This window comes from Pongo pygmaeus, chromosome 18 (genome assembly GCF_028885625.2).
Source record: "Pongo pygmaeus isolate AG05252 chromosome 18, NHGRI_mPonPyg2-v2.0_pri, whole genome shotgun sequence".
Classification (NCBI taxonomy): domain Eukaryota; kingdom Metazoa; phylum Chordata; class Mammalia; order Primates; family Hominidae; genus Pongo; species Pongo pygmaeus.
The window spans coordinates 32,369,336-32,386,089 of NC_072391.2; the positions used below are offsets into that span (position 1 = coordinate 32,369,336).

Genomic DNA, 16,754 nt, shown 5'->3' on the forward strand with positions numbered 1-16,754 from the left:
AGGCTGATCTCAAACTCCTGAATTCAAGCAGTCTGCCTGCCTCAGCCTCCCAAAATGCTGGGATTACAGGCGTGAGCCACTGCTCCCAGCTGTATTTAAAAATTTTTTAAAAGAATTATGTAATACAGAAAAGTGCACAAATCCTAAGTGTAGGCTCAATGCATTGTCACAAAGTAAACACACCCATATCAAGAAACCAGTACCCATATCAAGAAACCAAAACATTGGCTGGGTGTGGTGGCTCATGACTACAATCCCAGCGCTTTGGGAGCTGAGGCTGGGGAGGATTGGGTGAGGCCAGGAGTTCAAGAGGAGCCTGGACAACAGAGTGAGACCCCCTCTCTACAAAAACAAAACAAACAAACAAAAAATATATATATATTTAGCTGGGCATGGGGGTTCACACCTGTAGTCCCAGCTACTTAGGAGGCTGAGGTGGGAGGATTGCTTGAGCTCAGGAGTTCAAGGTTGCAGTGAGCCATGATCACAACACTGCACTCAAGCCTGGGCAACTGAGCAAGACCCTCCCTCCCTTTTTTTTTTTCTTTACTCTACTTCTCTCCAGCAGAGACCGTCTCTACAAAGCAAAACAAAACATCTGTAGCATCCTAAAGGCTCCTCATGTCCTTCCTAATTACTACCCTACCACAAGAGTAACCACTAGTTCAATTTATTTTTCTTTCTTTATTTTCTGGTAGAGATGGGAGTCTTGAACTCCTAGCTTCAAACAATCCTCCCACCACAGCCCCCCAAGTAGCTGGGGTTACAGTTGTGAGCCACCATGCCCACCGTGTAGTTGTAACATTTATTTTTTATTTTATTTTTATTTACTTATTTATTTATTTTTTGAGATGGCGTTCCGGTCTTATTGCTCAGGCTAGAGTGCAATGGTGCAATCTCGGCTCACTGCAGCTTCTGCCTTCCGGGTTCAAGTGATTCTCCTGCCTCAGCCTCCCGAGTAGCTGGGATTACAAGAATGTGCCACCACACCCGGCTAATTTTGTACTTTTAGTAGAGACGGGGTTTCTCCATGTTGGTCAGGCTGGTCTCAAACTCCCAACCTCAGGTGATCCAGCCATCTCGGCCTCCCAAAGTGCTGGGATTACAGACGTGAGCCACAGCACCCGGCCTGTACTATTTATTTATTTATTTATTTATTTATTTTTGAGCGGAGTCTAGGCTGGAGTGCAGCAGCACGATCTCAGCCCCCTGCAACCTCTGCCTCCCCGGTTCAAGCAATTCTCACACCTTAGCCTCCTGAGTAGCTGGGATTACGGGTGCACATCACCATGCCCAGCTAATTTTTTGTGTTTTTAGTAGAGACGCAGTTTTGCCATGTTGGCCAGGCTGGTCCCAAACTCCCAACTTCAGGTGATCTGCTTGCCTTGGCCTTCCAAAGTGCTGGGATTACAGGCATCAGCCAATGTGTCCAGCCTATATTGACTTTTAAAAGTAGTATTATAGATGTTTTATTTATCTATTCATTTATTGCATCAGAGTAAAAGGAGTGTTCAAAACATTTTTTTTTTTTGGCCGGGCACAGTGGCTCATGCCTGTAATCCCAGCAGTTTGGGAGGCCGAGGTGGGCGGATCACGAGGTCAGGAGATTGAGACCAGCCTGGCCAACACGGTGAAACCCCGTCTCTACTAAAATACAAAAAATTAGCTGGGCATGGTGGCATGTGCCTATAGTCCCAGCTACTCGGAAGGCTGAGGCAGGGGAATTGTTTGAATCCAGGAGGCAGAGGTTGCAGTGAGCCGAGATTGTGCCACTGCACTCCAGCCTGGTGACAGAGCGAGACTCTGTCTCAAAAAAGAAAAAACCAAACAAACAAACAAAAAAAACTTTTTTGTTTAGACATGTGTGGCCAGGCCCAGTGGCTCACACCTGTAATCCCAGAGCTTTGGGAGGCTGAGGCAGGAGGATCACTTGAGCCCAGGAGTTCAAGACCAGCCTGGGCAACATAGCGAGAACACCCTTATCTCTATAAAAATTTTTCTTTTTTTTTTTTTTTTTAAGACAGAGTCTTGCTCTTTCGGGCAGGCTGGAGTGCAGTGGCATGATCTCAGCTCACTGCAACCTCCGCCTCCCGGGTTCAAGCATTCTCCTGCCTCAGCCTCCCAAGTAGCTAGGATTACAGGCTCAAGCCACCACACTGGGCTAATTTTTTGTATTTTTGTTAGAGACAGGGTTTTGCCATGTTGGCCAGGCTGGTCTCGAACTCCTGACCTCAAATGATCTGCCCACCTCAGCCTCCCAAAAGTGTTGGCATTACAGGCATAAGCCACTGCACCCAGCCCAAAAATTGTTTCTTAATTACCCGGGTGTGGTGGCATGTGCCTGTGGTGTTAGCTACTTGGGAGGCTGAGGTGGCAGGATCACTTGAGCCTGGGAGGTCAAGGCTACAGTGAGCTATGATCACGCCAATGCACCCAGCCTGGGTGACCGAGCCAGACTCTGTCTCAAGAAAAAAAAAGACATGTGTTAGCTCTGATGGGCTGACAACCAAATTATCTACATTCTCCTCAATTTCTGCCCCTGGATCTCTGCACGTGCGGTGATGACTGATGCACAGTCTTCCTTCCCAACTCCTTTCCTTAAAGTCACATTGTTCATCACCTTCTCTGGGAAGCATTCTCCTGTAGCTCTGCAATGTGCCCTTTTGGGAACCTGTATATAAGTTGAGCATTTATCTCATTGTGTTGGTCTATTTCATTGTCTCTAAAGACAAGGACTCTCACTGTCTTGTTCACCATAGTGTTTTTGTGTCTGGCTCACAGCTGGAGTTCAACAAATGTACTGAACAAATAAATAGACACCTCAGCCCATATTTAGAGCCTTCCTGCTCCCCCAAAAACCCTGACTGTCCCGTGTTTAGGCCTTCCTCTTTCTCTAGAGGAAAGGTCACAGTGGTGTGAATCTGTTTTCTGTCTCTTAGACCTCAATGCCCCAGCATTGCCACTCTAGCCGTGAGTATTGATTTCTAGACACCTCTATCTGGAAATTTTTTATTTTTTTTTTAGAGACAGGGTCTCGCTCTGCTGCCCAGGCTGGAGTTCAGTGGCTCCATAAACAGCTCATTGCAGCCTTGACCTACCGGGCTCAAGTGATCCTCCTGCCTCAGCCTCTGGAGTAGCTGGGACTCTGGGTGCAGGCCACCATCCCCGGCTGGACTCGCTTTCTGAATGTTGCCTAGATCTGGCCTCCACATGAAAGTATAGGATGCCAGGAATCACCTTTAGACAAGCTGGCAGCTGCCCAGCCCAGCTTCCTCCACTTCATCTGAGCCATCTGTCCTCAGAGGCACCATCTGTGCTCATTTTTTTTTTTCAGGTGTGACAGCAGCATTCAAAACGACTTTAAGGATTATGTCTTCAATGCAGACTTTACACCTCTCCTGCAAATGGCCCATCCTCTAAAATATCTGCACAGTAATTGCAAGTGGGGACTTTCAAAATTCAGATATTCCATTTTATTTAATGCTGAAACACTCGTACCTACATTTGTTGGTGATGATTAAGTCTGGGTCAAATCAAGACGGAGAAACCACATGGTAATTTGAACAAGGAAAGGTTTAATATTTTTAAAAAATCAACAATAGCCAGGTGCAGTGGCTCATGCCTGTAATCCAAGCACTCTGGGAGGCTGACGCGGGCAGATCACGAGTTCAGGAGATCGAGACCATCCTGGCTAACATGGTGAAAACCTGTTTCTACTAAAAATACAAAAAATTAGCCGGGTATGGCGGCAGGCACCTGTAGTCCCAGCTACTCGGAAGCCTGAGGCAGGAGAATCTCTTGAACCCGGGAGGCAGAGGTTGCAGTGAGCTGAGATCGTGCCACTGCACTCCAGCCTGAGTGACAGAGTGAGACTTCATCTCAAAAAAATAATAATAATATAACAATAACAGGATTAGAGAAATGATTAGATTGTGTATTATTTTTCTAAAACTGACATAACAAATTACCATAGATTCATTCAGGAGAGCTCAATTTCACCCCATCTCCCAGACTGGAATGCAATGGTACAGTCATAGCTCACTGCAGCCTCAAACTTCTGAGCTCAAGCGATTCTCCCACCTCTGCCTCCCAAAGTGCTGGGACTACAGGCATGCACCACCATGCCCCGCTAATTTATTTTATTTTTTTGTAGAGGTGAGGTCTCGCTTTGTTGCCCAGGCTGGTCTCAAACTCTTTGCTTCAAGCAATCCTCCCGCCTCAGCCTCCCAGAGTGCTGGGACGACAGGAGTGAGCCACCCCGCCTGGCAAGAATCCTTCCTTGCCTTTTCCAAGCTTTTGGTGGCTGCCGACAATCTTTGGCATTCCTTGGCTTGCAGATGCCACACTCCAATTCCTGCCTCCATTGCTACATGTCATTCTCCCACTGTACGTCTGTGCCTGTCTTCACATAACAGTCTCCTTTCTACGTGTCTGTGTCCAAATTTCCCTCTTCCTGCAAGGACACCAGTCATTATATTACGGCCCATCCTAATCCAGTATGATCTTGATTACATCTGCAGACTCTATTTCCTAATAAGGTCATGGCTGGGCGTGGTGGATCATTCCTGTAATCCCAGCACTTTGGGAGGCCAAGGCAGGAGCATTGCTTGAGCTCAGGAGTTCAAGACCAGCCTGGGCCACATAGTGAGACCTCGTCTATACTAAAAAAAATTAAAAATTACTTTGGGAGGCCAAGGCAGGTGGATCACGAGGTCAAGAGATTGAGACCATCCTGGCCAACATGGTGAAACCCCGTCTGTACTAAAAATACAAAAATTAGCTGGGCATGGTGGTACATGCCTGTAGTCCCAGCTACTTGGGAGGCTGAGGCAGGAGAATCACTTGAACCCTGCAGGTGGAGGTTGCAGTGAGGCGAGATCGCGCCATTGCACTCCAGCCTGGCGACAGAGCGAGATTCCATCTCAAAAAAAAATAAATAAATAAAAATAAAAATTAGTAGGGTGTGGAGGTATGTGACTGTGGTCCCAGCTACTCAGGAGGCTGAGGCAGGAGGACTGCTTGAACCCAGGGGGTTGGGGCTGCAGTGAGCCAAGATCCAGCCACTGCACTGCAGCCTGGGTAACAGAGCAAGATCCTGTGTCAAACAACAACAGCAACAACAACAACAACAAAATAAGGTCACATTCAGAGGAAGTGAAAGGTTCAAGATTTGAAAATATCTTTGGTGGGGTGGGGGGAGGTGGGGAGACAAAATTCTGCCCACTACAGATAATAAGAAGTAAACAGAATTCTAAGAAAAAAAAATGCAAGAAAAGCAGATATTAGGTTGGTGCAAAAGTAATCGCGGTTTTGCCATTACTTTTAATGACAAAAACCACAATTATTTTTGCACCAACCTAATACAAGGAGCAGCCACAACTCCTCTTAGGCGGAGACAGAGCATACAAGAAAAAGCCTCCTTCTGGCCAGGCGCGGTGGCTCATGCCTGTAACCCCAGCACTTTGGGAGGCCATAGCGGGTGGATCATTTGAGGTCAGGAGTTTGAGACAAGCCTAGTCAACATGGTGAAACCCCAACTATACTAAAAATACAAAAATTAGACAGGCGTGGTGGCACGTGCCCATAATCCCGGCTACTTGGGAGGCTGAGGCAGAATCGCTTGAGCCTGGGAGATGGAGGTTGTGGTGAGCCACCACACTCCAGTCTGGGTGACAGAGTGAGACCCTGTCGAAAGAAAGAAAGAGAGAGAGAGAAGGAAGGAAGGAAAGAGAGAGAGAGAGAAAGAAAGAGAGAGAAAGAAAGGAAGGAAGGAAAGGGAAGGAAGGAAGGAGGGAGGGAGGGAAGGAAAGAAAGAAAGAAAAAAGAAAGAAAGAAAGGAAGGAAAGAAAGAGGCCTCCTTCCTTCCTGAGATCCACAAGTTTTTGGAGAGGGCACAGAAGTACAGAAGTCGCTGAAGTACAGTAGTTGCTGGAGTGCCAGTCTGGTGGAACTTGCTGGAAATCCACTCTCTTGGGTGCCAGGGAAAGCTGTTCATGGGCAGGTGTCTCCGCAGAGGGACTCCACTGCAAAACCATCCAGAGGGCACCTGGGGGAGCTGCTGACCCTGGGGTTCTGCTGGCCACCCTGCCCTGCAGAGGCAGGGAGCTGGGAACCCACTTGTGCTTCAGGAGCCTCCCAGGAGGGTTTGCTGAACCGGGAAGCAAAACTCTTTCTTCCTGCAATGTCTCTCCAGACATCTATTGACAAAACTTAGCATGATGCTGGCTGGTAAAAAAATTTAAATATATATATATTTAAAGGGTCCAGGCCGGGCGCGGTGGCTCACGCCTGTAATCCCAGCACTTGGGGAAGCTGAGGTGGGCGGATCACAAGGTCAGGAGATCGAGACCATCCTGGCTAACACAGTGAAACCCCGTCTCTACTAAAAATACAAAAAATTAGCTGGGCATGGTGGCGGGCGCCTGTAGTCCCAGCTACTCGGGAGGCTGAGGCAGGAGAATGGCATGAACCCGGGACGCGCAGCTTGCAGTGAGCCGAGATCGTGCCACTGCACTCCAGCCTGGGCAACAGAGCAAGACTCTGTCTCAAAAAAAAACAAAAAACAAAAAAGTAGCCAGGTGTGGAGGCATGTGCCTATAGTCCCAGCTATTTGGGAGGCTGATGCATGAGAATCGCTTGAATTTTGGAGGCAGAGGTTGCAGTGATCCGAGATTGAGCCACTGTCCTCCAGCCTGGATGACAGAACAAGATTCTGTCTCAAAAAAAAAAAAAAAAAAAAAAAGCAACCTGAGCTGAGGTAGCTGGCCAAAGTAGAGGAGCCCCTGGGGGAAGTCTAGAAAGCTCCTCATCAGGAGAGTTAAACTGGCAGGAATGTGCTGAAACTTAGTTGAACCAAGTACTTCAGGGTGGAGAGGGACTCAAGTTGAGGAAAGCAGCAGACCCAGTGATAATCTTGCACATAGGGATATAAATGCAGTGATATTAACTCTAAACTCTCAGGGAGGCAGGCATGGTGGCTCATGCCTGTGATCCCAGTACTTTGGGATGCTGAGGCAGGAGGATCTCTTGAGCCCAGGAGTTTGAGACCAGCCTGGGCAACATAACAAGACCTTGTCTATACTAAAAATTTTAAAAAAAATTATATCACTGGCGGAGCACAGTGGCTCACACCTGTAATCCCAGAATTTTGGGAGGCCAAGGCGGGCAGATCCCCTGAGGTCAGGGGTTTGATACCAGGCTGGCCAACATGACAAAACCCTGTCTCTACTAAAAATACAAAAATTAGCTGGGCATGGTGGTGCATGCCTGTAATCCCAGCTACTCAGGAAGCTGAGGCAGGAGAATCGTTTGAACCTGGGAGGCAGAGGTTGCAGCGAGTGAGATCGTGCCACTGCACTCCAGCCTGGGTGACACAGCAAGACTCCGTCTCAAAAAAATAAAAATAAAAAAATTAGCTGAGTGTGGCAGTGCACACCTGTGATCCCAGCTACTCGGAAGGCTGAGGTGGGAGGATCACTCGAGCCCAGGAGGCCAAGGCTACAGTGAGCCATGATCACACCACTGCACTCCAGCCTGGGTGACAGACCAAGACCTTGTCTAAGAAAAGAAAAAAGAAAGATGGGCCACACAGAGTCTAAACGGACCCTGAGTTTCTGAATAATGACACACTGAAGTGCACCCACAGCCACACCAGCAGCCCCACTGGAGGCTGTGTGGGGCCCTCTTGCTAATGCATCAGCATACACTGGGGTACACCCCAGTGTGTCCACCACCTGTGTAAGGCAGTGGGCAAAGTAAAGTTGTTGAAATGGGAAGTCACAAAAAGAGCAGAGGTAAGACCGCAAGATCATGAGGGCTCACATTTGCTGGCCTGGGCTAAGGGCCAAGACTGCCACAGTCTACCTTAGACTTCCATTTGATGAACTCTAGCACCCCAAGTTAGTGTCACACGGGTGGGCTCTTCCTACCAAATACTCAGGTCCAGGACTTTTCTTTGGACTACATCTTTTACCCTTGGTGTCATTGACTTCAAGAGACCTGGAGAATCAAAACTCAGATTAGGGCCGGGTGTGGTGGCTCATGCCTATAATCCCAGCACTTTGGGAGGCCGAGGCAGGCGGATCACTTGAGGCCAGGAGTTTGAGACCAGCTTGGCCAACATGGCGAAACCCCATCTCTACTAAAAATACAAAAAACTAGCCGGCCGTGGTGGTGAGCACCTGTCGTCCCAGATACTTGGGAGGCTAAGGCACGAGAATCACTTGAACCCAGGAGGTGGAGGTTGCAGTGAGCTGAGATGGCGCCACTGCACTCCAGCCTGGGCGACAGAGCGTCTCAAAAACAAAAAACAAACAAACAAAAAATACCTAAAAACTCAGGTTAGGCCTGCTCTGCTTTTGAAGGTTTTTCCTGCCCTGGGGCCTGAAAAGCACCTGTGGGGTTTAGCTCTTAATTTGGCAAGGTTGGAAGAATCTCCAAGCACTCACAGCTGGATGAAACATCACTGTACCTCCTCAGGCACCCATACTGCCAGTCCTAATCCAGAGGGAGAGAGAACACCTCTACGTGGAAGAACCACGGCGGCCTGCTCCCACCAGAAGTCTGAACGGGTTTCCAGAGGACCCAGCGGACCTCCTGTTACAGAGATGCTGTAGTCCTGGAAGAACGTCCCCCTGCATGAGTCCTTAGAGACGGAGCTGGGGAGCCTCCATTTCCCACATAAGCTCTTCCCGATTATGCTCTTTCCATATCATCCCTTGTTTGTTTGTCTGTTTTGAGACAGGGTCTCTGTCGCCCAGGCTACAGTGCAGTGGTGTGATCATAGCTCACTGCAGCTGCGACCTCCCAGGCTCAAGAGAGCCTCCCACCTGAGCCTCCTGAGTAGCTGGGACTACAGGCGTGCGCCACCATGCTCGGCTCATTTTTTTGTATTTTTTTTTTTTTAGAGATGGGGTCTTGCCAATGTTGGCCAGGCTGGTCTTGAACTCCTGGCCTCAAGTGATCCGCTATCTTCTGCCTCCCAAAGCGCTGGGATAACAGGTGTGAGCCACCACACCCGGCCCTGTTTTATCACTTTCATCACTCAATCCCCTGAGAAAGAATTATGACACGTAAACCAGGAAGCACCTCTGCTCCTTATCTCGGACCCAGGATTCTAGGCTTCAGGGTCTCTCGTTCTGTTAAGAAAACAAAATAACGACTGGTGCTGGGCGCTCACGCCTGTAATCCCAGCACTTTGGGACGCTGAGACGGGAGGACTACTTGAGCCCAGGTGTTCAAGATCAGCCTGGGCAACATAGCGAGATCCTGCCTCAAATTAAAAAAAAAAAAAAAATTAAAAAAGAAAAGAAGGACTGGTTTGGACCAGGGAATCTGGGGAAGGAGAACTAGTGCAGACATGGGCTTTGGTTAAGCGGTCAGGGCACCTTCATAGTGCTGCAAGAAGCCACTACATGCCCACTTCCTCCCCACCAATAGCCCAGCTCCCGGTAAAGGGTCCATGACGCAGCTCCTCCAAGCAGCAGCGTCCCACCCTGATCCCTTACTCCTCAGGACTATTTACACCTCCCCCATCATGCAGGCCCCACTTGAGAGAGTGGTTCCTGAGAGCCGGGCCCCACGAGCAAACCAAGGTATATTCTTGGCTTCCTGCAAAGATGCCCCTGTCCTATAGACCTCTGCGCGGATAGCGGGCACCCCCACTTCTCCAGGAAGAAGTAGGTAGGCAACACTCAGAGGAAGTCAAGCTCAGCGCCCCCAGTCTCCTCCCCACTTCAGCTCGGCCCCATCTCTCCAGGACAAGGCGCCAGCAACCAAGCCACAGGCCGCACCAGCCCGTCTTTGATCCCGGGTGTTCGGACTCAGGGCCTCCGCCACCCCCTCCTAAACTCGGACCCTGGGCCGTGGGAACCCAATTAATGAACCCAGGAAGATGCCGGAACCTTCCTCAAACGAGGCCACTCTAGGAAATTGGGAATTTCACATATCGTTAGCACTCAGTCGACGTTTATTGGCCTAAGAACGAAAGAACCGGAAGATGCCCTTAAAAAACGTGGCGGCACTCTAGCTTCAATCGGTTGTCTCAACATCTCAAGAAACCTGGCATTGTATATGGCCCTCAAAAGATGACGCCACCCGGTCCACCACGGTTCAACGAGGACTAAGACATCTGCCCTCAACCATCATGGCGGCGCCACTCAGTTTGGCTTCCTGCCCCTAGGGATGATGGCCGCCAGGTGGCTTCACTTAGTTTCTCACCACCCCGGAAGACGGGGACCGGCGATTGGGCGGTGTCCAGAGGCTCCGAGAAGAAGGCCATCCGCGGTTGGGCAGCGTTGGGTAAGCTTGGTTTTAAAGGAGCCGGAGGTGGGAGCTGCGGAAGACCCGGGATCCACGGGAGGCGGCGGTGAGCAGCGCTTGGGGGAGGGCAAGGAGTGGCTGGAGAGAGGGCGGGAGTGGGGGCGGGGAGGGAAACTTCTGAACCATCTGGTCCCGGGCCGGGGGAGACCGCTGGGCGGGGACGCGAGGAGGGAGGGGGCGTCTGTGGGCGGGACCTCCCGGGATTGGAGTGAAGTGGGTATCTGCTTGACAGTGGATCCCTGGGGATCTACGCTGAGTTCGGAGATGCTCCAGCTCGGGCCGCCCCTGTCTGAGCGGAGCTTTGCGGCGCTGAAGCTTACAGGGGAAGGAGAAGCCTCGCCCGGCGTCTGATTGGTGGAACCGCGCTGTAGGATTCTTTCCTCAGGGATCCAGTCTAGGGGATCTGGTGGGATGGAGGGTCGTCGATGTGTGGAGTATTGCTTTGGAGTCCTCGGCCACTCGCTGGGAGAGGAGGAGGATCGCAGAGGGATCCAGCGGAAATAGCCTCCCAGGACCGGGATCCCCGTGGATCCCGGGGGATCTCGGGGCATAATCTGCAGGGACAAAGGCCTCGGGAGGCTCGGGCCGCGGGAGAACTGGGGCCGCTGCATTCTGGGTTCTGGCGGCAGGTGCCAGGCAGGGCGCGAGTGATCCGCTGATCGAGGCGGTGGCAGCGGGAGGACACCCGCTCCGGGCGACCGGCCGGGGGCGCCCTTTCGCGCCCCAGGGCTGCGGCCGCTGGGCTACGGGGAGCTGCGGGCGGACCATGAAGGGCGGAGCCCCAGGGAAGGGGCCAGCCCTCACCCCCCGCTCCCCCGCTCCCCCCTTACCCCAGGCCGCAGCCTGGGATTCCCCAGGGACCCCCCGGAGCCGCTGCGTCTCCCATGGACTTGCCCGGGGACTCCAGGTGAGAGCGCACCCGGCCCGCCTGTCTTGACCCCGGGAGATGGGGATCCTGGCGACCGTGCCGGGAAACTACAGACCCAGCGACAGGTTCGGGCGACCGTCCTCTGCTTCTTTCATCCTCCAGCCCGCCTGGCCAGCCGCGTCTGTGCCGCCAGCCTCTGACTCGAGCATTATGGGGAGCCAGGAGCCCGAAACGGCCGAGGCTGCAGCTCCCGGGGGCCCCTTCTCCCCTGGAAAAGGCCTCTCGGCGGGTCCTGGCCGTGGTGCTAGAAGATGTCATGGCTGTTCACATGGTGAGTCCCCTGAACCAAGAGACCCTCTATTCCCCCATGACATTCCTCACTACCAAACTCGGGCCAGATCCCTACTGAGGATAACTTAAGTCCAAATCCATCATTGTACTGAGCCCTCAGGCAGCCTCCCTCATGCTAGAGTCCTGCTTGGCTCCCACTTACTCCAACCTAGAATTGCGCAATGCCCATTCCCCCCACCAAAGATTTTGGGCTGGAACCACATCCCTGTAACTCTGAGAAACTCTTCTGCTTTTTTTTTTTTTTTCTATCTGTTTTTTTTTTTTTTTTTTTAGAGACAGGGTCTTGCTATGTTGCACAAGCTGGTCTCAAACTGGCATCAAGCGATCTTCCCATCTCTGCCTCCCAAAGTATTGGGATTACAGGCGTGAGCCACAGCGCCGGGCCGAAACTCTTCTGCTTCCTTCCCAGCCCAGCCTCCTTAGGAAGCAGGCTGAGGTCTTTGACTCCACTGCACAGATAAGAAAAACTGTGGCCCAAAAAAGGCAGTGACTCACCCTAGCTCACCCTGTCTTTTTCATTTCTCTAAACAGCGTGGATGAGATGACCCAGGTCCCACACACCTGCAGTTTAGGACTCTTAATATCTGGCCCCTAATTCAGTCCACTTCATCTCTTCGGATCCAAGTGAATTCTAGCCCCAATCTCTGTTATGTTTGTGGCTCAGGGCACTGTTAGGCACAGGGAGACCTTGTCCTGTCCAGCTTCATTCTATCACCTTGCTCTTGACACCTCTTTCTCTTCCAGGTCCCCGTGGTGCCCTCAAAGGAGACCTCCATCCCACGGCACCACAGCTACCATCAGGATCCTGTCCACAGGCAGCCGCCTGCCTCGCCACCCCTGCAGGCCGGGTGGTCCTTGCAGGCCAGGTGAGCATGGCAGGATGGGGGCAAGCCGAGGGCCCAGCTGAGCCATTTTAATCTTGCTGTTCCCTTGCTAGGCCTCCCGACCCTCTGTGTTTGTGTCGCGAGCCCTTGAGCCGCATCCACCGGACCTCTTCCACCCTGAGGCGGCGATCAAGGACAACCCCTGGCCCAGAGGAGGGCCCTTCACAAAAGGTGGACCGGGCCCCCCAGCCCACCCTGGTGGTGATGCTAGAAGACATCGCCAGTCCTAGACCCCCAGCTGAGGTATGGGAACTGAGGGTACGGATGTCAAGGGTTCTGCTGGGTTCCAGCAGGGATAGAAGAAGGGTAGGAGGCCTGAGTCTTAGGTGGGTTTTTCTTGGGGTGAGGAGGATGGCATTTTAGGTGGCAGACACTGCCTGAGCAAAGACTATATAAAAACATCTTTGGCGTGAACCCAAGCAGGTATCCGGGAACTGAAAGAGTCAGGATGTGGGGCACTAAGGAGGCTTCCCTGCCTCCCCACAAACATCCCCTATTTTTATCCAGGGCTTCATTGATGAGACCCCCAACTTCATCATCCCAGCACAAAGGTGAGAGGGCTGGAGTAGGGATTATCAAAGGATCCAGGCAACAGCCATCATCCAGGTAGCCAGAGCTAGGGGCATCGGGACTGATTGATCCAATCCTTCCTTGTGGCATCTTAAAAAGCCTTAAGGGGCAGGGCACGCTCATGCCTAATGCCAGCACTTTAGGAGGCCAAGGCAGGAGTATTGCTTGAGCCCAGGAGTTTGAGGCCAGCCTGGGCAACCACATCACTGTGACCATATCTCTACAAAACGTTGTGTTATTTGTTTGTTTTTGAGACGGAGTTTTTGCTCTGTCGCTCAGGCTGGAGTGCAATGGTGTGATCTCGGCTCACTGCAACCTCTGCATCCTGGGTTCAAGTGATTCTCCTGCCTCAGCCTCCCAAGTAGCTGGGATTACAGGCATCTGCCACCATGCCTGGCTAATTTTTGTATTTTTAGTAGAGAAGAGGTTTCACCATGTTGGCCAGGCTCTTGAACTCCTGACCTCAGGTGATCCACCCGCCTCGGCCTCCCAAAGTGCTGGGATTACCGGCGAGAGCCACCACGCTCAGACAAGATATTGTTTTAAATTAGTTGGATGTGGTGGTCCATGCATGTAGTTCTAGCCACTTGGGAGGCTGAGGTGGGAGGACTGCCTGAGCCCGGGAGTTCAAGGCTGCAGTGAGCTGAGATTGTGCCCCTGCACTCCAGCCTGGGCCACAGAGCAAGGCTCTGTCTCAAAAAAAAAAAAAAAAAAACAGAAGAAGCCTTAAGGGATAGGGGAGTTGCTGGCTCAGGTGGGATACCTGGAAGTTCCCCTAGCCTTTACCTTCCCTTCACCCCAGAGCTGAGCCCACGAGGATAGTTCGCCAGCCAACGCCTCCACCCGGGGACCTAGAACCCCCATTCCAGCCATCTGCTCTGCCTGCAGATCCTCTGGAGAGCCCACCACCAGGTAAGGACTTGGGTAGAGATCGGATGAGACTTGGGGGTCTGGGACATCCTAGTTGAGCTTGGAAGTGTCAGGTACAGAGGTGGGGATAGGGCTTAAACCACCTCCCAGGGCAGGGCTTGGTATATGAAGATGGGATATCAATGTCAGAGGCTTGAAGTTCAATTCTTAAATGCAGAACTTAGTGTTTTAAGGGTGGGCTAATTCCCCTGTGCACAAAGTGGAGCATGTGGGGAGGGGCTGAGACACTGCAGCCAAGGAATATCCACCTGTGACCCTCTCCTTTCCTCAGCCCCAGATCCTGCTCTGGAGCTCCCATCCACCCCACCACCGTCCAGCCTTTTACGCCCCCGCCTCAGTCCCTGGGGCTTGGCCCCGCTCTTCCGTTCCGTCCGCTCCAAGCTGGAGAGCTTTGCTGACATCTTCCTCACGCCCAACAAAACCCCACAGCCCCCACCCCCGTCCCCCCCAATGAAGCTGGAGTTGAAGATCGCCATCTCAGAGGCCGAGCAGTCTGGGGCTGCTGAGGGCACTGCGTCTGTCAGCCCCCGGCCCCCAATCCGCCAGTGGCGGACTCAGGACCACAATACCCCAGCACCTCTCCCTAAGCCCTCTCTGGGCCGAAGCTACTCCTGCCCTGATCTGAGGCCCCCTGGCCCAGGTACCTGCACCTGGCCACCTGCTCCACCCCAACCAAGCCGGCCACGGCCGCGGCGGCACACTGTGGGTGGTGGGGAAATGGCCCGAGCCCCGCCACCCCCTCGGCCCTGTCTCCGGAAAGAGGTCTTCCCTCTCGGAGGAGTGGGAGCCTCCCCTTCTCTCGCCACATCTTGCTCGTCCACGGCATCCACTTCCTCCTTCTCCGAACCAGCAGAACCCAGGTAGTGCTCTCAAAAAACCCCCTTGAAGCCTGGCCGCAGCCTGGTCCAAGCCTGCTTCCCTGAGTATCCAGTGGGCAGGAGACGGGGGATAATGCAGTGAATCCTGTTTGTCCCTGAGCCTTGACCTTCTTGGCAGGTTGGGTTCAACCAAAGGGAAGGAGCCAAGAGCCTCAAAGGACCAGGTGCTTTCAGACCCTGAGACCAAGGTAGGCATTCAGATCGGGTAGAAGAGACTAGTGGGGGCCTGAGCCCATGTCACCCTTTCACCCTCTGCCCCATTTTTGCAGACCATGGGAAAGGTTTCTCGATTTAGAATACGCAGAACACCAGCCCGTCCTCAGCTAAACCTTACACCAATGGGACTGCCTCGACCAATCAGGTGAGGGGCTCACTGGGCATTGAGCTGTCTTGGCCAAACAGATGCAGGCTTATGTCCCCTGAAGTATAGCTTTGTCTCCCCTCAGGGAGCACAGTCCAGCCTGGAGGATTCAATTCGGTGTGGGGATGGTTTGTACTCAAAATTGCCTGTCTGCCTTATGTAGCACTCCTGGCCCTGACATGTCCGAGAAACTGAAATACAGACCAGGCCTTACCTGTCCCTTCAGGCCCCACTGGCCCAAGGTTTCTCAGTGGCCTCTGCTCTTTGCTCACAGGTTGAACAAGAAGGAGTTCAGCTTGGAAGAAATTTACACCAACAAGAATTACCAATCACCCACAACCAGGAGGTGAGACACTTGGAAGGCTAGAGGGTGGCAGAGGGAAATCTGGAGCTGTGGGGCACCCTGATAACCAGCTCCTCTCCCTGCCTTGTCCAGGACCTTTGAGACCATCTTCGAGGAACCCCGGGAGCGCAATGGGACTCTGATTTTCACCAGCTCAAGGAAGCTCCGGCGGGCTGTGGAATTTCGGGACAGCAGCCTTCCTCGATCACGAAGGCCGTCCCGTGGGGTCCGGGCTGCAGGGGGCAGGACTGTTCCTCCCAATGTGGCCCCCAGCCCTGATGTGGGCCCTCTGCTCCAGCAGCGGCTGGAGGAGCTAGATGCCTTGCTCCTGGAGGAAGAAACAGTAGATCGGGAGCAGCCCCACTGGACCTAGGTGCCCCATCTGCTGGTTATCCATCCTGAAGGGACGGGAAACCTCCCAGGCAGTTATTTTTTTTTTCTATATATTTCTAGTAAAGTTTTCGATATGTTTCTGATTCTTTTGTCTCTCTAGCTGAGTTTAAGATTGATTTGGCCGATGTTTCTACATTGACCCCTAAAGGTCTGGGAACTGGGGCTGGTGCCAGAGATGGTGACAGGGGTTGGGTACAGAGTACAGGGAGGGGGTGAAGTGGTCACTTGAGATAGATAGATAGATAGATAGATAGATAGATAGATAGATAGATAGTTCCACTCATGTCACTCAGGCTGGAGTACAATGGCACGATCTTGGCTCACTGCAACCTCTGTCTCCCGTATTCAAGCGATTCTCCTGCCTCAGCTTCCCAAGTATCTGGGACTATAGGCGTGCACCACCACACCCGCTAATTTTTGGATTTTTAGTAGAAACTGGGCTTCACCATGTTGGCCAGGCTGGTCTTGAACTTCTGACCTCAGGTGATCTGCCTGCTTTGGCCTCCCTAAGTGCTGGGATTACAGGCATGAGCCACCATGCCCGGCCTAGAGATACTCTCTTGATTAGAGGATTCTCCTGTGTGGAGGGACACTTCTGAATCAGTGCCAGATGATACTGTGACCCTAGACCCTGGTCTGGGTTCTCCCAATTCATTTATATCAAGGAGACTGAAAGGCCTATAGTGGGTCAAGGCCTTGAAGATCAAGATGGCCCTGAATTCCTGCTAACATGCAGGCCAGGACCTGCTGCTGGATTCAAGAGCTACGGCTAGGCCAGGTGCGGTGGCTCACGCCTGTAATCCCAGCACTTTGGGAGGCCGAGGCAGGTGGATCACAGGAGGCTAGGAGTTCGAGA

General features: G+C 52.3%; 1 protein-coding gene across 2 annotated transcripts; it reads left to right on the forward strand.

The window, feature by feature from the left end:
- The first annotated feature begins 9,491 nt into the window (after nt 1–9,491).
- On the forward strand, nt 9,492–15,981 carry PRR14 (proline rich 14). 2 transcript variants are annotated; one of them, XM_054453132.1, is made up of 12 exons: nt 9,492–10,366; nt 11,156–11,227; nt 11,351–11,519; nt 12,284–12,405; nt 12,477–12,666; nt 12,931–12,974; nt 13,796–13,905; nt 14,195–14,783; nt 14,920–14,989; nt 15,071–15,162; nt 15,437–15,508; nt 15,599–15,981. In XM_054453132.1, exons 2-12 carry the CDS (start codon nt 11,205–11,207, stop codon nt 15,876–15,878), a joined length of 1,761 nt encoding a protein of 586 aa, XP_054309107.1. In that variant the 5' UTR covers nt 9,492–10,366; nt 11,156–11,204; the 3' UTR covers nt 15,879–15,981. The 2 variants fall into 2 exon arrangements, with proteins under 2 accessions (XP_054309107.1, XP_054309105.1); XM_054453130.2 differs by lacking the exon at nt 9,492–10,366 and adding an exon at nt 10,382–10,687.
- Nucleotides 15,982–16,754: the final 773 nt, after the last annotated feature.